Below are 25,897 nucleotides of genomic sequence, written 5' to 3'. Positions count from 1 at the left end.
ACAAGAAATATCAGATGTGGTCCTGATGACCACACTATTTATGATTCAAGCCAGGATGCCATTGGCCTTCTCAGCCAGAAGATGGCTCATCTTCATCTGCTGTCAACCAGCACCCTGAGGTCATCTTCTGCTGGGCAGCTCTCCAGCTACTCTGCCCCTACCTGTATCACTGCCTTGGGCTGCTGTGACCTAAGGGCAGGACTCAGCACTTAACCTTGTTGAAGACTGATGACAGAAAAGAGCAATATAGGCAGCAGACTGAAAATACTATTACTACTACTACTACTACTACTACTACTACTACTACTACTACTACTACTACTACTACTACTACACAGTGGAAAACTACTGAGAAGATGAGAGGCTTGTTCAAGGGATGAATGAAGAACACATCTGACACTGACACACACATTCACCAGATATTGGCACATATGCTTACAAGAGAGCTGGTGGACAAGAAACCATTCTGGTTTATACATGAAATCAGAAGACAATGAGCACCAAGTGCTTTTTTCTGTTTTACTGCCTTGTGAATCCCAGTAGTAGCTTTAAAGCAATTTGTTTCCTTGCTTTGTGACATTTATAATGCTAATAAATTTGTTTGGGTGTTTTACTGGTAAACATACATACTGTATTTTTGAAACAACATTTTTTTGGTGTCTGCTGATTTTTTACAGCGGACCTCCACACCTGGAAAAAATTCTACTTGCAAGCATAAGTATATATAGAGGCTTTACTAAATACTCATATACAGTGAGTAACAAGTCTAATTTAAAAGATTTTGCAGAAATCCATAGTATGAACTATAATAAAGTCACCAAATCTGCAAAAACTCACGGTACACTGTTAAACATGCTGAGCTTAAGAAATAACCAATCAACTAGTACATGTACCTTTTGCAAGACAATGTACTAGGAGGTTTTTTATAATAGCTACTTAATGATTATTCCCTACTATTTTTAATGCTACTCAAAAGATCCACTACGCTGCCAATTTATTAAAAGTAGATCAAAACTATGGTATTCAACACAATCTGATCTGAAGTAGCATCAGATCATTATTTTCTACTTAGGAGAGTAATTCTATTTTTAGCCTCTAAGGTAGAGCACAGAAAATACATACAGTTACTTCAACTTGAAAACCAGTATCTCATCTGTTGTGGAAACAAAGTTAGGACCTATAAATACAAGAAATTTAAAATATGAGATGAACTCTGCTTCACCTTCTAGTTAACTGTGCCACTCATTTCAGTACAGAAAAAATCTGAAACTACATTGTTAGTAATGTGTCTCTAAAATTTTCTTATCACTGTTTATGCATCCTGAAATTTTTCTATTTATGCAATATTATATTTGTTTCCTTACCACCTAAAACCAAAACATAGTATGGTATGTTTGGGGACAGTGAGAATCTGTACAATACAAGAGAGATGCCATTGTGCTTTGCACCACTCTACACCAAAATATATGTGCAAAAATGATGGGTTGGGAAGGTAACCAGGACAGAGAACTGCACAGGACAACAGAAACACTATGCACAGGGAAAAGGGCAGTCATGGTGTGGTGATAACATTGCAACGGATCTGAGGAGACTTATGTCATGCATCCATAGTCTTCAGCTGCCTAAATTCTATCAGCAAGATCCTAGTAAATTCGTCTTGACTAATTCCCTTATAAAGTGCAGTACTAGATAGGGATGTTTAGACTACTGTGCAGATAAATGTCATTCCACACCTGTCATGTCAAATGTCCTGCTACAATGAGCTTAATGGAAGCTTCATTGTGCTTTCCTAAGTGAGAGGCTTTCATTCATATACCCATGCCAAATGGAGACTGGAATTATGTCACTGGAATAATTTTTTTTCATAGCTAATACAGAAATCAATGTAGAACCCACGGAAGTTTTTGCCACAGCTTTAACAACAAACCATGCTGTGTTCTGCAGCACAGGTCAACATCAAAAGGCCATCATACATTTCTTTGACAGCAGATGAGAAATTTCACCTGAGCTGTATGCCACATTACTAAAAAATAACTAAGATTCGTGGAGTAAACCTTCTGGCAGACATCAGATTCCAATGGCAAATTTCACATGGTTTTTTAATCAGATTCCCGTCCCAAGAAAGGGGTAACATTTCAGATATTTTTTAGTCACATATGCATTTTTATTACTGTTGCTCTAGAACAAACAATTTAACTTGAAGTATTTTCCTGATTTCTTCCTGGCAGCCATGTTTAAAGTTTAGACTTTGTTTCCATAATAGAAAGACAGTTCAGTATTAAAAAATCTCTTTGTTTAGTACTATTTACCTCACCACTAAGACTGCAAATGCCAGAGAGGAAAACCAGATCTGGAAAATAGGAGTTATTGGACATTTCTATTTTTATGAATTGTATGGAGGTCTACTTTGGCTGCACTTCCCAGTATTCACTACTGTCACACTACATGAAATTATTTTTGCATATCTTGCATTTGTGATAATATGTTGGAAGAGAGTAAGTTTAATAGGTTTAACAAAAATCCCCCTCAAATTAATCATCCCTAGTTTGAATGTTAATTTAAGACTTTGTATGATCACAGACTATCATTTTGTAAAATAAACACAGATCTAATCCTAAAATAGAAGTATACCACTCCTTAATTCAATTTAGTACATGTATATTCAGCTATGCTTGAGCTGCATATACATACAAACATGTACACAGACATATAGTACAACAAGCTAAAAAGCAAAAATTTGTTAGAAACAGAAAGTTATATATAGATGTTCATTGCTACCATGTACTTACTATTTAGTTGAATCTGATAATTGATATTCCCGTCGTCTATCATAACACTCCTGAATTCCAGGGTCATTCCATAAGCTTCTTATTGCATCTACATATGGGTTCTCAAAACTTGACACCTTCTCTACATCAACTTCTCGAACTAATAGTGCATGAACCTAATTCAAAACAAACAAAACAGTAAAAATGTACCTCATTTTCTATGTTTACAGTCAGCTCATATACAATGAACAAGATTAATAATTCTTCACATTGGTTATATCACCAACACGTGTTTCAATTTGAAAAATCAAATATCATGAAGAGGATTGTGAAGATGCAAAAAGGAGGTAACTTTTAAGCTAACATCACAGGGAGTGAAGTTGCTCTCGGGAAAATTGCATCTTAGACTTCTTTCTTTTGGGATACCAGCAACTGCTATATTGAAACATAACACTGAAACAAAGAAAAAAATAAAAATTACAGACAAAACAGAAGGATTCTGTAAGTACCACCAAATTCAAACTGGTCATTAAGATCTGGCTACTGATAGTTCAACTCAGTTGTTTCAGGACCAAAATCTAGATAGTGTAGGTGACTGTTCAGTTCAATACAGTTTTGACAACAGCAGACAACATTTTCCATGGCCTTCTGGGAATATAAGAATTTCCCCTTTATTTACCAGAAATCTTGTAAACACTTAATAAATTATTTTTGGAAAACCACGTCTCATACATTTAGGATCTTCTTAATGGGTTTCTACAAGTATTTAAAGATTCCAGAAAAAGGAAACTGGAATTTTGTAATCATGACATCTCCACTTGAGAAGATACTGAAATAGCAACCATGTCTTTTCCTTCTTTATTCTCCTCAGAAAACTATAAGCAGGGTTAAAAACTGATTCTGAGGTTCAGCCGTGTTACAGCTTCATGCTGGTTTTCCTGGCAATACTCTTTCTGCCACAATCCATTATATACTTAGAAAAGTGTGGGTTTTTTGTATCTAGGCTTCATCATCTCAGTCTTCTACTTATTATCTTTATTATCATCTCTTATTTTTATAGTAATGGCAAAGTAATGGAAAATCATTTCCATTTTCCCAATGCAAAATAATTTCCAAGCTACTAGGAGATACCTGATCCTACAGAATCTACTTCAAAAGAGCTGAGAAAGTTCTAGTAATTCAGCACTATTACTAAGAAAAATGTTCATATTTTCTCTGGTTTTTGGTTTGTAGGACCACGTTAATGGTGGTTCGATTTGCAGAAGGCCAGTGAGTTGACATTTCACTACTGTGAAGCACTTTTTTTCTTTTGGCTACTTGCGTGCATTTAAATTAAACTAGATTTTACCAAAATGCTGTATATATTTTCCTGAACTACCACGGTGGTTATGACAACAATAGCAGTTAGCTGAATAAACTGAGTAAATAAAAATGTTTAATGCCAAAAACATATTTTACTTTTCCAGTTATAGGAGGAACTGAATCAGTCATCTTTCTTTGGTTTGTCTTTTTTTTTTTAAATCAGTGTAATTAAATCTTCAGAATGAAACACTAGCCAAACCTCTGCAGCAAAACTTCATCAATATAGCCTTTGTATGAAGCAAAAATGCCCAGAAATCTATTAGAAGTCAGAAGACTGGCCTGTCATCTCTCCTGGACAATTTACGATACCATTGAAAATGGAAGGGTAAAGCAACCAAGAAGCAGAGCATGTTTTCCAAATGCCTGATCTGTAATAAACATGCCAGGAAAGCCTCTCCATAAACATGGTATGGGAAAAGTCACAGACCCTTCTTCTCTTCATTTTTATATTTGTATGTTTGTCTCCTTCAAAAAGCAGGTACCACCTAAGGACTGGAGGGGATAACCACCCCAGAAATCTGATATTGCCACACAATACTGGAGTCCTGTGGCTGAACTGAATTATGAACCAGAAACTCTTTTCAAGCCTGAAATTTCTCTCATAAAAACTGCAACAGGATTTCAGACCTAGCTGACAGACAGATAAAGAAAACCACTGACTGAACAGGAGAAACTAAGAAACAGTTCATCTGCTCGCTGCCAAATGTCTGCCAATGGTGCTTTTCTTGTGAAACTCCCCCAAACCTGAATTAATTTTAATGGACTGATGGACAATAAAAGCAAAGTACAGTGAAGAACTACTTAAATATTTCCTTACACACTATGTTCTTATTGCTAAAAGACATTCACTGCCTAGCTTTGTTTGAGATCAGGTCACCAGACAAAGTAAGGAAAAAGAGAATATTACTGACACAGTTGGAATGGAAAATGTAATAAAATAAATACAATAATATCACTTTCCTTAAGCAATGTCTTTGGCTTCTAGATCATACTATATGATACAAAAAATATGAATGAAAGCTGGAGTTTCAATTTCATGCATGAAGCAAGTTCGAATTTTCTGCAGCAGTGATTTTTAGAAAGTCAGGACCTACCCAAACAGCATATTTACTAAGTACATTTTCAAGAATTATATGCCCAGACATCCAAAATTATTACATACAAAAATTTGTTGGAGATCTCAGAAAAGAGACTTGAAGTAGCTTCTGATCCAAAATGTTTATAATTTATTGGATAACTAAACACTTCCATGCCCATTCTACCACACAATTTTCTTGTATTGATATTACTGTATTAAACTGCTGATGTGACTTCAGGTATTTGTGAATACAAGACTTATATGTTCCTGTCTAAAACTTATGCCACAGCTTTCATTAAACATCTCTAATTAAGAGTGTTTTACATTTTGTTAAAACATACTAAGACAGAGAATTATAGAATACCCTGAATTGGAAACTTCCAGCCTTGTGCAGGATACTCCAAGACCAAGAGTTGTACCATGTGCCTGAGAGCACTGTCCAAACACTTGTTGGACTCTCTCAGGCTGGTGCTGTGACCCTGGGGAGCTGTTCCAGTGCCCAACCACCCTCTGGGTGAAGACCTTTTCTTAATATCCAGTGTAAAATTCCCGGGTTGCAGAGTTTCATGCCATTCCCTCAGGTCCTGTCACTGTCACCACAGAGAAGAACTCAGTGCCTGCCCCTCCTCCTCCCCTCGCGAGGCAGTTGTAACTGCCATGAGGTCTCCCCTCAGTCTCCTGTTCTCCAGGCTGAACAGTCCAAGCAACTACAGTCACTCCTCATACAGATTCCCCTCAAGGCCCTTCACCATCCTCATGGCCCTCCTTTGGACACTCCCTAACAGTTTAATATTTATCTCAAAGCCACACATTAGACTCAAAGGAAGGCCACCATAGTGCAGAGCAGAGCAGAGCAGAGCAGGACAAACACCACATTCTAAAATCCCAGCTACAGAATGACAATTGCACAGCAACTTTGGATGATCCCAACACTTTCTGGTAAGTTGAACTTAAATGCAATTATGGATGTCTACTGTAACACTTAAAGACCAAGAATGCTGCAGCTGTCAGACAGTCAGTACATGCTATATGGCAATTTACATATAAGGCTGCCAAACCCTCACAAAATCTGTTAGAGTAGCATCTTCCAACCATGGCTCCACTTGCAACATGAAGATATAAACAACAATGAAGGCACAAACGGAGGAATAAGGGTGTATAACAGCTTCTTTGTTTCCTCATAGTAAAAGGACAAAATCTCAGTTGGGTGAACTGAAATCCATCAGAATTTCAAAGTAACATACACAGAGCCTGGGTAAACCAGCCTGTGACATGGATCTATGGTCACCTTAGGTATGCCATTACAGGGTTACTCAAATGTTTAAAATACTACACAAACAGGCAAATGAAAACAGGTATACAACTTGCACTCTAAGTATTACACAATTCTCATGACTTCCCATAATTAAATAATATTTTAATGACCCTGTGATCAAATTTGTAATTTGCAAAACATCCCCAAGAATTAACGTATGGAATAACAGATGTAAACTGTGTAGATAAACAGTTCCATGAAGGAAGTAAACTCTTCCATAACGGCAGAAAATTGTATGTCATTTCTGCGGAACAACTCAAAAATCTTATGTCTGCCAAAATTACTAACATAATTGTAGCATTGTGGGGCATTTTTTCACCTCCATGGAAATCTTACTTACCAAAGTATTTCCAATGTTTTGTCAGTGTCTGGTATATAAGGCAATTTACCAGGGATATAATACCATTTCAGATATATTGGCACTTCAGAGACTTGAGGCTTGATGTAAAATACAGATATAACTCTGGTTTTCAAAAGCAAAATGAAATTGAAATGTATTTTAATACCTGAAATTATCTGACTACATTTAATGAAAAACATTACAGTAATTTCTAGTCATCTTTTATTCCCTGTGCTGCTGGAATATGAAGAAAAACATCTGAAACAAAAAATACCTGTTATTTGAAGAGAGGGGGAACATCTCGCTCCCTCTCTCTGCTACACAAGACTTAGAACTCCAAGAGATAATGCAATAATCTCCTCAACTGCAGTGATGACAGAGGCAAAAGAGAAATTTCACCTTCAGATTTTAAGTATTAATTGTCCTTTTATATTTTTCACTGTCTCTAGTTCCACCCCTATAAACTAAAATATTAAGATTTAATAAACAAAAATTAGAGGCTCTTTTATCCTCTCTTTTAAAAGTTTCATACCTCTAACTCTCCAGGACCTCTGATTCTCCAGATCCTCAAGACGTTTGCCTACTTTCTTTCTTAGAAGGCGAGATCATTAAGCATTACAACTTTTAAATGCTACAACTTTGCTTGTTAATAACTGCATAGGGTGTTACACTCTTCAAATACTGGCATGGCTATAGAGCTAAGCTGGAAGATGACATCACTGCAAAACTGAACAGCGGGTTGCAAAAACCTATCACAAAAAAAATCATAACTAATATTTACTTTTGTGTGTGTGGCATGTTACATTTGCAACGGATTATAAATTAGGCACTTTCATACCTCCTGCAGGTACTAAATGTACCACCTTACATGAAATTTTCACACACTGGTCCTAAAGTTTTGTAGCTAGTGAATACTTTCCTGATGTGTGCTGTAAAAATGTGTCATTTTTGCTGTTGAGGATTCTAGAAAAAGAAACAGCTTTATTCTATGGAAAACACTTTTGCTTTGTAGAGCTGGGGAAATTCTACAGCTGACTTTCTGAAATATCTCTATGGATCAACCAACTGCCACATCCTTTCCACTGCTTTACTAATTCACCCCCAAAGAGCTGGTTTTGTGTTGTAAGGAGATGAGGTATTCTGCCCTGAAATAAGTAAAGTCTGCCTAAACATTCTACTTGTTCACATTCCCTTCTAAAATACTTCAACAAACCCAAACAAACCCCACATGTGCAATTTTATTCTAATTGTAAACAATAGCTTCAATTACAGGATTAATTTATATATATTTAACTGCTTGATTAGGAGTGCATGACATTAATTCACAAGTTCAACTTATTCTCCAGGCTTTGACAAACTCCTTTTTAAATAAACAGAGCAATGAGTAAAATACAGTCCATATAAGTAAAGAGAGAATCAAAATAACTAGCAAAAAGTTATTTTTGCTAAGTTACTACTGGGTTTAAATAGTAAACAGTCTCATTAAGTCATGTTTTGACTTGTTTTCCAAGTATTACTTTTACTGACAAATTTTCAAACATTTTCAGCAACTGATAAAATTTTGGGACTAACACTTTGGTTCAGATAAATACTTAAGATTCCCAAGGATACCACAGAATATACCTGATAATATTCTGACATTTTTAAAAATTAATTTTAGCATTTGAATTCTAACACTGATAATCTGAACATAAAACTAAACCAAATGTTTTTCTTTTAGACATAGTCACTAGCAACAAATTACAATCTCATCAAGTCCTCACAATTAATAACTGACAAGGACAAACAAGTAAAATAATCTTCTAGCAATGAAACCTATTTACAAATTTAATTCAAATCTTCAATGACAGAAACTAACAAAAACCATTTCAGATTTGAACCAGCACAGGCAAGAACTGGCAACAAGCTCTCCTCTCACAGCAACTTTTGTAGCTAAAACGAATTACCTAAATTACTGCTCCATCTATAAAAAGACAGTATTATCACCAAGTAATCCTTGAATGTTTACAATAACACATTCAAGCATGGAGCTCTAAGCAACCTGGTCTAGTGGAAGATGTCCTTGTCCACAGCAGAGGGATTGAAACCAGATGATCTTTTCCATGCCATTCTATGTATCTACAATAATATTTTCAGAAAGATATCAATGTTCTAAGTATTTTTTCCTATTTTTTCTTTTTTTTTGGTGTGTTCTTTGTCTTCTTTTTTTCTCCCAAGGACAACTTTTAAGCTGAGATCATCCAACCATTATTGTGCTATAATTGTACAAATAATTATTGTACACACAACATATAACAAAATATTTCTCCTACTTCATAAACATCTCCTATTTTAGACCTTTATAATATGCTTCACTGTTTTTAAGAACAGTGCTCGATAAGTCTTGCAAATGGTACATTTTTCTGCCAAATTTTTGTATGGTGGTTCAGTCGAATTTATGGAAGAAAATGTAGTGGAAACATGGACATGCTGAAATTTTCATTCCATTTGCAAGCAAAATAACTGGCTGTACTTCACAAGCCTCCAAGAATATGCTACCTCAGTCAATCACTGCAGTACACAACTAAGTGCATTAAAAAAAAGTAAAATAGAAGGACAATTCCAGTACTAGAATTCTCACTTAACAAGCATACCATTGAACAGATCTCCCACGAGCCTCACTCCTGTGCCTTGGTCCTGCACTACAGACTTTTTTCAAGAGTAGAAGCAGTAACAGCTTTGCTTGGTCTCATGGATTCAAACACCTAGAACTGAGGAGACGATGCACCTCTTTACAGAGGTCATGGCCAGTTGATTCAAACAGTTTAGCATCTACTTTCTTACACAAAGAAACTGAAGGAGTTGCACTGCATTTCAAGAGAAATTGCACTTAGAGAAGAACCTATGGTGAACCTAGGGCACAGGGAAAAAACCAGCAGGCTCCTTTTAAGGGAATGTCCGGGTTTTGGCTGGGATAAAGTTAGTTTTCTTCTTAGCAGCTGGTAGTTTTGATTTAGTATGACAATAAAGTTGATGACACACTGATGTTTTAGTTGCTGTTAAGTGTGTTTACTCTAAGTCAAATTTCCTATGCTCCGTCAGCCAGCAGGTGCACAAGAACCCAAGAGGTAGCACTGCAAGGACAGGTGATCTGAGCTATCCAGGGGATATTCCATGCCACATAATGTCACGGCCAGTATGTGGACCAAGGAAAGGCAGCTGAGAGGCAATGATCACTGCTGGAGAATGGGCTAGGCATCATTCAGCAGGTGCTGAGCAGTTGTACTGGGCATGTCTTGTTTCTCTTAGGTTTTGTTCCTCTCTTGCTCTCCTTTTCATTCCTATTATTACGACATTTTATTTTGATTCAATTATTAAACTGCTCTCAGCTCAGCCCATGAGGTTTAATATTTTTTTCTCTGACTCTTCTCCCCACCATGGATGCAGCAATCAAGTGCCTGTGTGGTACGTAGCACTAGACTGCGATTAAACCAGGACAAGGAAATGTGCAATCGTATCTGAAATTCAATTCAGGAGAGAAAGTACTATGTGGAAAAAGATCCTCTACACAATCATACTAATTACGATTGTCAGATATGATAAGTTTAAAAAAAAACACATAAAAGAAAAGCATTTTGCCTCCATATTTTTAAGTCATGCTTTTTTATCTTCAAAGAAGCAGAGTGCCCTCTGCTGACTAATACATAAGAGCAGAGGCAGTTATTTCAAACTGGTATTTCTAGAAATATCAGAGAACTGGGAAGGTCCCTTTCAAAATAATGAATGATTCCATTGCAAATAATTTAAATGACAGCATTTGTGTGCTGTCCAACCAAGAAGATTGTCCTTCTAAACAATTACCTCACTTCTTGGAAGTAAACTCTGAAAATGAGCTTCAGACTTACACTAGGCATGCAAAGATACATGACACCCTATCACCTACTTATTTTGAGTGTGCTCATTAATCCCTTGATGTTTAGAACAATGAGTTGGCAAGACTGAAGTAAGGGGGCAAAATGTAATCTCAGATGAAAAGCTGTTGTTTAGAACGGGGTCATACAAGGATCAATTTAGCACCAAGATGTTAAAGATAGCAAGCCCACATTATTTTCTCTAGAGAAACCACAGACATATTATACCACGGTGATGAGTAACTATTTGAATAATGCCTTGAGCGAAAATGAAAATAAAGTTTTATGCCATGTGTGACCTAAAAAAGTGATAGCTTCCTTATAAATTAGGTACTATCTTCTCTATTCCTAGAAATGGACTGTATTTGTGCTGGCTGGCATCAGACGGCAAGAAGAGCTTATTTAAAGGAGGATGGCAAAACACTGCTGAGTCCTCTTTCAAGGCTTCAAGCAAAACACCAGTCCTGAAACATGCTGCCAACTTATATCTTTGGGAAGGAGGAAGAAATAACCAATAAAACACATCTTTACAATACTGAAAATATTGAAATGAGTTTTCTATTTTCAAGAGCTTGAAAAGCTACTCACTTTGCTGCCTGGTGTGTGTAAAATTGATTCATATGTATTTTTCAATGATTAACTTAGCTTATTAACTATTCAATATTTACAGTGAGAGGTCACAGTGGCCTTTTAAACAATCATTTGGGCAGGTTATTTACCCACCAAAGCACAATTGGATGAGACTCTCAGGAGAAATAAGGCATGTTCTTTATAAAAGTACCATCAGTCATCACTTGAGAGGAAACAGATCTTTGAAGGGTTATGTTTGTGTCCTAATAGTACATTTTTAATAACCTACATGGTTTATTTGAAAGTCTGTGCTTTCAATAAGAATGACATCTATGTGAAGGTAAACAAAATTGAGGGCTTTTTTGAATTAATTTTGATTAAATTTTATCTGGAAGAAGTGGGGGGTGAATAACACATGTAACACAAACACAGTCTATTGAGAAAAACTGTCCTCATTACGAGTATAGCAAGGTTTCTGAATTCAGTCACCTAAGCCTGCTCTTCAATATACTCTGGAGATTCTCCAAGCAACGAGATGAAAATCTAAAAGTGAACATGAATGATGAAGTAAACAGTCACATCCAGACAATCACATTGTGTCTCCTGGAGTCAACAGGTTCTACTCAGCCAGAAATATCTAAATTTACCTCTTAATTCTGTCTGTTTTTGTTGTTTGTTAGTTTCAGAAATGTCCAAGGCAATTTCCCAGAAAATCTTCAAAACAAATTTATCAAGTTAATTTAGGGAAGCTGTTGATGTAGAAAAGACATACTGTTATATCCTGCTATCCAGAAAGAATGTTTATTAATAGGCCTTATCTACCCTGCTCACAAGCATTATCAGAGACAGGCAGCTACTTAGGAAATCAGCTGCAACTACAACACACACACAAAGAAACATTTCTAGTTGGAATTGCAGTATTAATTCAAATGCTGATAGTAAGACTGAACTGAATGGTTAACAAAAATAACCTGCAATTAGTCTTCACAACAAAATAATTAATTCACTGTAAGAAAAAAAGACAGGATTTTGTTAAAAAAGATAGCAAAGCACTCTTGCTTTAACACCTGATGCTATCATTAAAATTTGTTTTCTTCAGTGGGCTTTAAACTCTCTATCAATATGAAAATAACCCTAATTACTTTTTAGACAGGATAAATAAGTATTTTGTTTCAGACTTCTGCCATAAAATGAATCACAAATTGGATTAAACATTAATAACATTTTGCTTCAGTGGATAATTATAGTACAATGATTTAATGCAATCCCCCACCTGCAGCACACATCTCCAACTAGGAACACTTTTGCATTTTTGCAGGTAGGTCAGGACATTATTAATCAAATAAAAGAGAGCACTGCTGGAGGGGAGGAATCAGAACAAGCTTTATGCTGGTTTTGCAGCCACCCAATACCTTCTTCAGAAGTGTTGATCATTAAATCTGCAAAGTACCACAGCCCCACAATCACTCAAATTTGCACTGATGGTGACTGACTTGACAGCCCACGCCAGACCACCTGGCAGTTTGTGCATCTAGGTATGTGATCACTGATGTCCTTCAACAATCTCTGCAACGTCACATACAAAGCAGCAGGAGACTTGTGGAGGACAAAACACTCTTCCATAATTGTCATCACAAATCCTAACATGGAAATGCTATCAGAGGAGGGTAAAAGTTTAAAAGGCCAGAAAGTTGGAGAATACATGATAAGGACATGGCTCTGCCACTTTCTTTGTACACTGGTGAGCTTTCCTTCACACTACTACTTTCACACTATTAATAATGTATATTGAAATGACTGATTTAAATTACAGATTTAGTTAAAAAGGTCAACACTGAACAGATAGAGAGATAACACTTAATGATGCATGTTAACCTGGTAACTATAAAATGTAATACGGAACGCTCCTTGTAATAAAGCCTGAATTTTATGATCTAAATGCGGTCATATATTGGTTCAGGCATCAACATAACAATGTTAGAGCACCTCCTACTATATAAAAGTACTCTCAGTTGCAATCTGTCATACCATCAAAACTGGGTTTTAACCAAAATCGACTGGCTGTGGATGGCTGTGGATTATAGTGGATTTACAGTAGCTGAATAATTCACTACACTGGCGTCACACTGGTGGCATTATGTTTAATTGTTTAATCAATTGATGGAAAGCTAGAAAATTCACAGTACAGTTCTAAGAAAATACTAAACTTTGTCTTATTTGTGTCATAGGACAAAGGAACCACAGAACTTATGTTTTCCAAATATTTTAGTGCTGTTTCCCTGCATCTTCTTCATTTCAGTGACTTCCTCTGATAGCACATTAGTTGTTGTAGCTGTTAAACTGCTCCACATTGAATTGTTTTAAAATTTAGAATGTGGCTTTAAAAACTGCCTTAGGTTGCAATGCAAGATGCGCCCAGAAGTATGTATTCTATTACCATCTGTTAAAACCAGGTGGGGCAGCGTTCTTTATCTCTTACAGGACCCATCCCCCCTCCAGGTGGGTATCTTCTGTTAATGGGCCATTGAGTCTCACTCATGACTGATAAAACGACGTCTTCCTGTTGTGAGATGCTCCACCCAGGGGGAGGAGCCAAGCATTCCTACCTGGATAAAAATCTGATACTTGGAACACCACAGTCAGCCTTTTCCCACTGGATTCCCAGAGGAAGACTAGACCCATCTACATCACCACTGGACCTTCAGAGGAAGATGAGACCCTGCTACAGGAACACTGCTTCAACAAAATCACATCTGTCACTCCAAAAGGACTTCAGTCACCATTTAATTGGACTTCTACTAACACCCTGACTAACAGGGTGTCAGGTTGTATTCTGACTATCTCAGTGTTTCTATATTATTGCATTTATTTTAATTTTCCTATTAAATTGTATTTCTGACTTAGGATCCCCCACCGGTTTGCTTTCAAACCAGCACAAAACACAACAAAAACCACAACAAAAGCCTCATAAAAAACAGGATATCAAATTCTGTTGTAAGATTTTTTCCACACAGTAATCAGTCCTCTTCTTTGATGAAAAATAGTCTTATTCTTTTTCAAAATTCAGCTTTTCAGAGTACAGAAAAAACTTTCTTATTTAGGGGACCTATGATAGAGAAAGTTACCAGTATACAGAGGTAATTCACCACAAAGAGAAGTATTTATCCAAATGTAAATTTGGATCAGCAATCACATTTACCTTTTCCTGAAATACTAATCACCGAACAGTAAAATCATTCCATTGTATAAAGGAAAAAAGTTAGCATTGTTAGGTCAGCAATTCTTTTGCACTTGTTAGGCCACACTCTTTTCAGTTTAAGCAGCAGAAAGATGGAAGTGTCCACAGTGTTTCCTCCTGAGGGTCAGCACATGACTCAAGTTCAACAGAGGGAAAAAAATCACATAAAGAATAAAACAGTTTGGACAAGAACAAGAAGCTCTGCCTGTGCACACTTCTGTGGCTGCTGGTCTGCAGAAGCCACCCCAGTCTCGGGCACCACAATTATTACAAGTATTGCTAAGTGCTGAGAGGTCCCAAATACTGCCTCAGCTCTGACAACCCACTTGGAAAACACCTTAGCAAAGAAAAAAGTTAACTAGGTTTGTTAAAATACAGGCTGTTGACAAGCAAACACAAGTCTAATTAGAATTCAACTCTGACCCAATGAAGACCAAGGATTTGACAAGCAGTATCATCAAATTGTGTTTATATATATTTGTGGTTGGTGTCTCAGTGCTTTCAGAGATGTATCACTGCTTGTTTTTCTCCCACATAATTTATGCCTAACAGGAGTCCACAAATTCTGTTATGTCTCCTTGCAACTCCATTGCTCTAACTGTAAGCAAAGCCTTTAATCAAGAAAAAAAAATAAATAAAGTGCTCAATCATTATCAACCTTGAAATATACGTATCCTTCTTCACCTTTACAACTTACAAGATCAATGGCAACATATTTGGTCTGACACTAATACTTCCATGTCAAGAAAAAAAGGAGAACAGGGAGGCAGAAGAAAGGGAATAAACATCAAGATATAATTCCCTAACTTTTCAGCTGTTTTGTAGCCTCATCTTCTGTCCACTGAGATCTAAAGGCAAATATCCTTTAATTCTTAAGAATCCTGTAATTCTTATTGAATAAGCAGTGCAGAAATCACTACTCCTACAAGAACCCAATAAATTAGGCAAACTCCATCAGGGTCTTACAGAGCTCTGTAAGTGGTGGTGTATTTATCCCGTTCCTTAACTTGTCTTAGATCAGACCATACTGGAAATACATCAACCATACATAGTAAATGGTTTGAAAGGCTGTGTTGCCTAATGACAGGTTTTGTATGTTCAAAATGCCTGGCAATCCTTCTGTAAGCATTACTGTGAATTCTGTGGCCTCAATTTACAGCAAGTCTTACTTCTGTTCATACAAAGTACAGCTCTGAGCACATTTTCCTGTTGCATGTGCCACAAAAAAAGCCCAGAAGAGCAAAATCAGCCGACTGATTAAACAAAAAAAGCTAACCCAAAATAATGGCAACAAGGAAGAAGAGACTGGAAAGGAAATGACATTTTTAAAGACGGTATCCTGTGGGCAGTGTCAACTCCTACTCTCAGAAGATCACAGAATTATAACTATAAAAGGAAGACTGTGTACTCTGAAGTCAGGGAAATATTAAATATACTCCTAGAATATTTAAACTGATGCTACTATACTGGTCTCCCCACTTTCATACAGAGATTCAGTGGGTGAGGTAAAGAATTTCTTATTTAATAAGAATACCAGAGAAACACAGCTCTAACCATATGGCTACAGATTTTTTTACTATTATTTTCACGGCAAAGGCACCACATATTGCCTTATTTCATGTTCAATCACCTAAAGCATATTATTACACATAAGGACAGCCCAGTATTAAATGTTCAAGTGATGTACCAGCATTACCCACACCAACAGAAAAACAACTGTTGAACCTTAGACACACACCCCCAAAAAACCTGAAGACAGATGATGTAAGTAGCCCTTTTCATCAAGAGTCCTTGTCCATAATAATGCTGGTCTTTCCTCCCAACATGAAAAAATAAATAAAGATGTTGGAACAAGTAACAACCAGAACAAGAACTCAGAGGAACAAAATTACTCATCCAAGTTTTACATTAACAGCCTGCCATGAGCTTGTGATCCATAGGCAAATGGCATCAAACAAAGCAGGAGCAGCTGTTCTTCTTAAACTGTGTAACAACGGAGATCCTAACAGCTTCTAGAGAGTAAACGAAGCTGGGCATGCCCAATGATTCCACAATTTCATAATTAAATTGTGAATTGCATTTTCAGAATACCAGGGACTGAATTTGACTGTGTACTATATTTGGTAATCCCTAAAGTATGCTGTCTGAGTCAGGCTGCAAAAGAAAAGCTGAAACTGAAGAATCTGGTAAGGGTAATAACGATAAATAAACCAGGAAGGAGGCTGATAGAAGAAAAGATAATTTATGATCGAGAAGAAATTTCCCTTTTCCCAATCCTAAACCCCAAAACATTTCACCACTACAGTTCCCATCTCAACACCTAAACTCTGACAACAATACTGTGTATCCTAAATCTTTACTTTTTCTACTAACCAAACAAGTGTACTTAACTCTAAAAAAATCTTATGAAACTGCTTGCCAGAGAGATGACAAATAGTCCATTCAGCTGATCCTTAGACATAAGCATCATCACTTTGGTTACAGTCATATGCAAACACCACACACATTAATATGACTGTGTGAGAAACCACTAAGTCACTATGACCTAAAAAAAACTGCAGAAACCCTTTACACAAAAGTACTACAGGAACACAAAAAGGTAATTCACATCTACAATCCTAACAAGTCACTGTGTTAGATATACCACAGGAAACAAAACTTTCTGTTCAAGCTACAATATTGTAGTCTATTTTCCAAATTTAAAACAGACTGATCCTTCTGGGTTTGTATTAACCCTAATTTTTAATTTTCAGAAGTCACACACTATTGAAATCACTTACTCTGGACAACATTTGCCTGAATGAGCCTATCTGAATCCTAGGGGTTTTTTGGTACAATCTGTACCATCAGCAAAGCCAGTACTGCAACAGTAACTCTGGAAGAGAAAACAAGGCTTTGGGAATTGCTGAACATAGAGGAACAGAACAGACCTAAGGAGAAGAGTAAGACTTGAGAGTGTGAATAAATGCCAGGCACAGTATTTGCGCTTCACTACTTTAAAATGGTGTGGCTGGAAATAGTTCCAAATTCTTAGTGGAAATGAAAACATGGAACTATGTTAGAAAACAGTGAATAGAGGAAATAGCGTGAAAGAGGACCTGAGACTGCCATTTCTCAACTCTGCACTGGAGTTTCTCCAAAAGGCAAAGAGAAAGCAGCTCCAGTGCCTTGAATCAAGACATTACAGTCAACTGTATCTACTGACTTACCTGAAAAACGTGTATTTATAAACTAAGAGGGTGATTAGGAAAAAAAAAAAAGAGAAAAAAGAGCCAAGCACAACCCTTTGATATAAAAATTGCTTTCATTGGCATCATGTGAGATGGGTGAAAGGGCCTTCTCCATCTTCTAAGATCTATGATTTCACTCTTCTGATCAATACAGAGAAAAAAACCATTGTCTTTAATTAAAATCTGAAATCACTCATTCAGAATAGATTACCTTGCCTGTATCATCCTGAAGATTAATGTCTCAGCTATCACTAACATGACTTAACTGGCAAGAAGAAGACTTCAACATAAAAAGCTACCAAGCATATGCAATTGTGTTAATGCAATGGGATGCTGCTGGGGGAAGATAGACTTCTGGCAGCTTTGGAACCAGACAGCAACCCTCTGAAATCAGAACTATTAAGCAGACCAATCAGCAAAAGTGAAAGCTGTAGAGCAAAAATTCCAGCAAACAAACCATGAACACACTCATGAACTTGTCACCACTGCATCCTTACCAGTACTGTTTTCCTTTTTCACCCAAACCATGTTCCTCTTAATCGTTTCCTCAGATAACCTTCCACTAGCCATTACTTTATTTTTATCCCATACTAAGCTCTTAAAACTTAACAGATATACACAAATAATTGCATATGAACAGCTCTGATTGACAGCTCTGTCTGCAATTTTAAACTCTTTTGTTTGATGAAGGCCTTGTAGATAAGTTGATAAACTAGCCCCCTTTGAGGAAACACAAAATAACAAATAACACATCACTTGCTACTGCACTGCAAACCTCACACTCTTGCTCCTTCTGCTGAAGCACAGCTTAGGAGCCAGATGCTTATGCCTTAAGTTCCTTTGAAGATATTAAACTGTTCTGAGTCCTTCCAGAAAGCTTGTAAGTAATCTAGCTTTTACATTCCAGAACATCAGTTTATCACACAAAAGAAGATCAAACAAACAAAAGAAGAGGTACTGTCTACTGAACCTAAAGGCATATAACTCCTGTAATTCTGTACTAAATTCTGTACCATAGATGGGAACAGCCACTTTACTTTCTGGACGTAAAAGCTAGATATTTAAATTTAATTCACTCTTTCAGCAGTATGAGAGCTCTTAATGAATCACATTTACTGGATTCCAATGCTGCATACATTTATCATGCAGTTCTTGAGGAACTGAATTTAAAATAATTGCTTTGGGTTTCCTCTTTGATACATTATACACTATATACATATATATAGTTACATTGCAACTGTAGCTCCAGATACGTGCTATGCTTGTTGCAGCTATACTCACTGATTAATTTTGAAATTAATTTAGGCTATTGCTTATGGAACATATTTTGTCCTTTTTTAAAAAAATTCTTTGCATACTTTTTTGAACAGTGAGAAATACAATACTGGACTCTAATTTTTAATAAATCTATTTTAAGAATAAATTAGGAGGTTCCTTCATTTTCCTTTCCTGCATATGTAAACATGTAAACCCTTGGAAAAACTAAATGAAGTGCAGACATACTAATTCAGTAATCAGTTCCTCATTCAGATCAGGCTGATTACAGAAAAAAAAAGAGGGAAGAATGAAGACTTGGCTTTTATACGGACCTCCTGCGCATCTGTGAGCTCTGCCCTAGTTTGAACCAAGAGTGTGGGACATTTGAGATGTTCACAGATGCATGTGTTAATGGAGATTGTTATTATTTTCTCAATTTCTTGGCCCAGGAATGAGAGATTGGAAAAGACTTCTGAGTGATTTTGGGCTCTTGAGAATAAGGTGAGGTACTGCAACTTTAAAGGCAGATTTATTTCTCTAGACATCCACATTAAAATAAATGTTCATGAAAATGTAGCAAACTAGGTCATTTTGATGTATCACTCATGGGACTTGCACAAACTACTGAATTAAGATTTTTTTGCAAGAAGAACCCACCAGACAGGAAGAACCATGGAGGCAGTTTCCAAGTACAGGTGGCAAATGACACAAAGCACCCTTAACTGTTTCACTGTGGAAAATTATGAGAGGAGTAGGTAACAAGGAACATCTGCTGTGATGGAGGTAACCCCTGCAGTTACCTCCATCACAGCAATCCTTGCCCACCCAAGAGCATCTGAGAAGGCAAGATGCAAAAATGATTGTATGGAACACAAATGAGGTAAATACCAAGAAACTTCTGTGGTGTAGATATCCTCAATCTGGATTTACTCATGAGATAGCTAGTAGAAATGCTGCCTCTTAAAGGGCAACAGCTAAAACCTAGAGATTTTTAAGAAATGTAATTGGTCTGCTGACATAAAATATTTTACAGTGTTTGAATAGAGACTGAAATGTATTTGAACAGAAATGTATTCAAAATGCACAATCCTTTGCCAAATTTCTTAAGTGTTCCGATTTCTAACATCTATACTACAACAATATGTGAATGAAGATACTTATCACACATCCTTTCCTGTATGCCTAACATTAAACTTTTTCTAAAGCTGATGGAGGCTGAAACTTCTTGTATGTAAATAAATCTGTTATTGTCCTTGCACATCTTTAAGTGAGACCCAGAGTTATACCAATATTGCTCCTCTTTCACTAAACCAAGAACAGTTACGTATTTTTTCCACTTGTATAAAAATTTTTGAAAAACTGAAATCTTTAAATAGTGATTCATTGGTTCATTTTATTAAAAGATTAGAGCTTAAGTTATAGTTCAATAGAATGGATTTGACTAGAAGCAAAACATACTGATTCAAGACAAATTTCCCCCTTTTTTTTAATAATCAGTATGAGAAACTTAAAACTCTCATTCTTTCTTCCACGTTATTTATTGAAGAAAATGAAATACAAGTGTTCATAGTCAGAAACTCTAACAAATTCTGCAGCTGAAAGAGGTCCTGCCCCTACATATGCCATATACACCTTTTATGACACATTACACAATAAAGAAAGAAGGTCATTAAGTGATTTGTTGCTTTGTGTAACCATTCAGCAGTATTTAGATTTGACCACATATGTGTACCTTACTAAAATACAACTGAAAACATCTACCACTGGATGACTTGAAGTTTCTCTTCACATTACCTGTTTTTCCAATACTGCTTCTTTCCTTATTAGATAATCCTGTTTTGTGAGTTCTGAATATATTAAAATCTTTTCAAGACAGAACATTCTAGCCCTACACCTAAACTGCAAAATAGAGGTTTAACTCTGGAACCATCTTGCTAGAAAGCAAGCCTTTGGTAGCAACAGTGACTTCTTCCACCACACTACAAATCAAAAGGGGCATTTAAGTCACTCAGGCAGTTTGGATGAAATACATAAACAGTAGTGCTATACTGTTTATATGCATTACAACTCCTGTTATGATGGAAACATTAGCATTGTATATATTCTAACAATGAAAACAAAACGCTAAATAGAAAAATACATTTTAAAATGAAAAGGTTTCTTTTCATTGAGAAGTTGCAATTCTACTGAAACTTGGGACAATGAAAGAATAATAGTTATCTGAATTTTTGAGCAGATAACTATTTTGGATTGCAATTGGTGTGAATCACTGTAGATTCACTGAAACCACTGTGGCTCTGCCTGGATTTTCTGATCGTCACCAGCCTCTTACCCAACACCTTGTATTACATCATCAAACAAGCACCACCTTTTGATGAATATTACTTCAAGCCAGTAAATGGGAGACATGTCATTGGTATGAATCCAGAATCTCTTCTGTCAAATGGATTCTAAGTGTCCACAGTCATTCTGGATATATGAAGTAACTACAGTGTATCTGAAGTTAAAGAGATGTCATTACATGTAATGTAAATATTTTCAAGTAAGGCAATCCACTCTGCTGTTGATATCTAATTTCTCCCAGGTATGAAATATATGCCAAATAAGAGACTGGTATTCAACACAGTTAATATTTATGGTATTTATGACTGACTTCATATTAGGTTGAGAAAAAGTATATAAAGCAAGAGATAAAAATGGATCTTCGATAACTTCATAAAATTATTAAACTGGAATGATGTGTAAAAATGCAGCTACTCTCAAATTTTCAGACTCCTCTCAGGTGGAATGCTAAGTAGAACATGAAGAAATTTCATAAAAGAATAACATGACTTCAGCATAATATTTCATCACAAAGAAAAAACATTTTAGAGATATAAAAAAAATATTTTTTCCTTGAGAAAACATGCAATATGTAGAAAGGATCAAAACACAGGAAACAACTTCCTAGTGGTATTAACCTCTTTAAAGTGTGAGGAAAATGTTAAATATAACTGAAATTGTAAACAGGTACAAATATATCTGCTTTGTTATAAAATATGATATTTCTTTTTAGAGCTAGAAAGAAAGTGTAGTGTAAGTTTTGCTTCTCATCATTTATCTATAGCAAGAGAAAGTAAAAAATTTTGACAAGAGATCATCACTACTTTTAGATCCATAAATTAAAAGGACAACAGCCACAGGCCTCAGAAACAGAAAATCAACTAAAATTATATGTTCTATGCAAATAAGGAGAAAATAATATTTGTAGAAAATAATCTGGAAAGTGAACATGCTGTGTCCATATATATTGATGGTAATGTGCTTAATACAGCTATAACAACTAGCTAATTTGAACTATAAAGCCTGACTTTACCTTAAAACAAGTACATCCATTCAAACTGCACATCAGTCATCTCTTGAAGGCTGCAATATGTAATAAGAATTTAAACCCACTGAGAAAGGCATGGATGGCATCATCTTAAGAGAACACTGAATTCAAAGTTTTTCACACACTTCAAGGTCTCCCATATAGAACTCTTTTAAGCATTATTAGTCTGGAAGTTTGTGGGTTAAGTGTTATTGTTACAGCCTCATATTTAGTGACATGCATCTTGAAATCATTGGCAGAGGTGTGTCTGTCACACACTGTCTGAGATAATGATATTTCATCTTCAGTTTCCAGTATCATTAACAGTTGAATTTAAATTAGAATAATTAATTAAGTTATCTAAGCTGTTTACTATGTATTTTGAGTTATTTCACTAAGGGAACAACATGAAATAGCACGCATATAGGGAGTTTTCTTAATTCTGGTCTGTTTTCCAGTTACATTTTTTCTCTCAAAAGGAGGCAGGAAGGCCCTTCACTACTTGAGAAGAAAAAAATCATAGGTGGATAATGAAAAATTTACAGAACTAAGTTTTCAAACAGACACAGCTTCTCCATAAGCAAGGATGGATATTCTCAATGGAAAGCTAAAAGCAGTAACATTAGCTTGGACTTCCTTACAGAACTCTTTGCACACTTCTCAGTTTACTCTTTCAGTAGCTTTGTACTCCTGCATCAGTAATGTAATCCCTTTGAAAAACTCTTAAACAGGAGATACAATTGAAGTGGGAAACACAAACAACCCAAGGCACTTTTGCTAGTCAAGACTACATACAACAGTATGGAGAAGCTCCACTAAAAACTCCCTTTTAAAGAGCAGAACTCCTCCCTACTTTCCTGCAAGCCAGTAAGAAAAGTGCTCCCAATGAACTATTTTCTGGCTCCAAGCTAGATAATCAGCAAGATCATCAGAAAAGAAAAATAATTTTGAGAGACCAAGTTCTATTTTGTCTTCCAAGTCTGCACGTTCCTGCATGCATGTCAAGCCTTGACTTGGAGGATGCAAGTCTGACAGAAGGTTTTTGGCTTAAAGAGAAAAGAAGAGGGCAGTGGGGGGACGCCACAAAAGAGGTGGCTTGAAAAAAACTTCTTGAGAATTTTGAGCACAAAAAGATGCCAGTTCTGGCTACCATTATACAAAATTAGGTGCTTTTGACTTCCTTTTTGACTAATCTCTTGCGTCTGACACGCCCTCTCTCCAATGTCCCTGTCCTCACTCCAATCCTCAGGCTCTAAGGTCTTCACTCCAAACTTATTTGCAAATAACACAAAAGAATTTGTTAGCCTGGACAAGGAGCAGAATAAAACAAAAACCACAAAACCCAATCAAAACCAGAAAAGATGCAAAATGGAACAAAGCAAAGAACCACACAAAGCCAGTAGCTTCTTTATAATTAAGCCTGAAACAAACTCTCCACTAACTTCACCAACATAAAGTTTCCTTTTAAGTTTTTTACTCACTGTAATCTGACAGATAATTCTTTGGGAGACAATGAGGGTTTCCGAAGAGAGTTAATGAGTTGTCTTTTGCTCTCCTTTCTCAAAAAACATACTCAGCTAGTTTATGAAACCAGAATACAAAACTCCACGTGAAAAGCAGGAAAAGAAATAACAAGAATTTTCTAGGATGCCGATGGGTTGCCTTCTAGCCTCTGATCTGTGAGAAAACAAAACCATTTCCATTCCTCCAGATCCTCCTGTCTAAAAAGTAAGGATAACCCATTCAGTAATGCGTTCACCAAGAACTTTCAGGCATAAAATTCAAGTGCATTATGAATAATTGTGAAGGAAGATTTTTTTCCCTCTGAAATGCAGTTGCCACATAAATTATGATTACCAAGGCTGTTGGCAGGATAGGCATCCTATGGCTGACATTATATTGCCTCATCAGTCCCACAGAGGATAATATGAATCCCATCCAGGCCCAGAAAAAAGGGTCTAAAGGACAAACTGTAATCACATGTGAACTGAAAAAAAACAAGAAAGGTAAAACAAAGCAAAGTATAACCATAAAGCATTAGGGACCTTCAAGGGAGGCAGGTAAGCAGGAGAGATCTGGGGCAGAATGATAAACAGGACTTGTCTGGGAATTACAAGTTAAGTATCAAATTGTTCTCATGATCAATGAGGTTCATTAAAGAAAATTTCTTAATAAATTAGGAGAAAGAAGCTTTGGCGTATGAAACCACATGAAGCCTTCTAAAATACCAATTTTCCCAATACCTGCAAATTATCTAAAGGAAGGAGTATCTAGGGTATAAGATTTTTTTTTTCTGAATAACAGAGAACTTGGGAATACGAATCCCTTCTTTTGTATGTTAAAAAAATGCTTAAAAGAAGCGTTAAAAATATGCTCCAGAAAGAGTTATGATGAAATATGATACAATGGACGTACTGCCCCAAGTAAGGGCAGCAAACACAAAGGTATCTTTATCCAATCAAGATTCTGAAATTAGACAAATTATCTGAGAAAAAAATAAGTTTGCTCATCTGATCCTACAGCAGATCACTCCAAACAAAGAATCTAACCAGGAAAAAGGAGGTTATCTAAATGTTCTCACCAAACAGTTATCAAAACTGCCAAACAGACCCATTTTCCCAGGCCTGTGAAGTTACAGAAGTATTGCTGATCCACTGCAAGTCTTCAAAACCAAAAGTGACTCAAAGCATTAGTATTCAGGTATGTGTACAGCACAGCTATAAAAACACGTTCAGCACCATGTAACCATTATGTAAGTATTGCTATAGAATTAGCTCACTTTCAGGAACAAAAGTATAAATTTTGAATTTAATAGTGATGTTAATTTTTTCAAATATAAGGAGAATAATGATTCATCATGCGGCATCCTGACCAATGTTCTGTTTCCTGAGAAAACAATACCAAAACCAGTAATAACAGAATCAGTTTATTTATGGCTTTTTCTGTAAGTACTCAAAACTTAATTGAAGCTCAGCAAAAAGCAGTGTGTGTGTACATGTACCGAAGTAACATAAATGGGACAGGATTCAATATTACAAATATTGCTACTTTTGGTTTCCTGCATTATATTTCTTGGCTGAACATGCTCTGCCGTTGAAACTGCAAGTGTTTGCTGTTTCTTTACTATCAAATTTAGATTCCTCAGAAGAGATAAAATGTGTTTGGTTTTTTTTCTGCTCCAAGAAATGACCATTTAAAGTATTGTTTTATTTCTAGTTATCTTCAAGATTTGATTCAAATACTTCCCTATTTTCACATTGTATGGCTTTGCACTTGGAAATCTGTAGCCATTTCAGCAGTTATGTTCAGAAATTGAAAATAAGTTAAATCAAAGTGAAAAAACATATTACAAAGGGTATTACTACTTTGATGTTTGTTGCATTGTATCAAAATTTCAGAAACATGGAAAAACTGCTATGCAACTTAGTGCTTATCACAGTTCCTAAATGTCAGTAGTACACATTAGTCTTTCTGAACAGTAAAAAATTAGGCAATCCTAT

The 25,897-nt window shown here is 36.1% G+C and overlaps 1 protein-coding gene across 1 annotated transcript in view; it reads right to left on the bottom strand.

Annotated features, from left to right (window-relative positions):
- Positions 1-25,897, bottom strand: part of LOC102041444 (guanine nucleotide-binding protein G(q) subunit alpha) — a 70,202-nt gene that overhangs the window by 26,426 nt on the left and 17,879 nt on the right. Inside the window, exon 2 of the mRNA XM_005420850.3 lies at positions 2,790-2,944. Within this exon, the coding sequence (XP_005420907.1) occupies positions 2,790-2,944 (155 nt within the window). The remainder of the gene's footprint in view (positions 1-2,789; positions 2,945-25,897) is intronic.

This window comes from Geospiza fortis, unplaced genomic scaffold, assembly GCF_000277835.1.
Source record: "Geospiza fortis unplaced genomic scaffold, GeoFor_1.0 scaffold12, whole genome shotgun sequence".
Taxonomy (NCBI): domain Eukaryota; kingdom Metazoa; phylum Chordata; class Aves; order Passeriformes; family Thraupidae; genus Geospiza; species Geospiza fortis.
The sequence above is the reverse complement of the archived record's forward strand: the minus strand, read 5'-3'. Positions and strand labels throughout refer to the sequence as shown.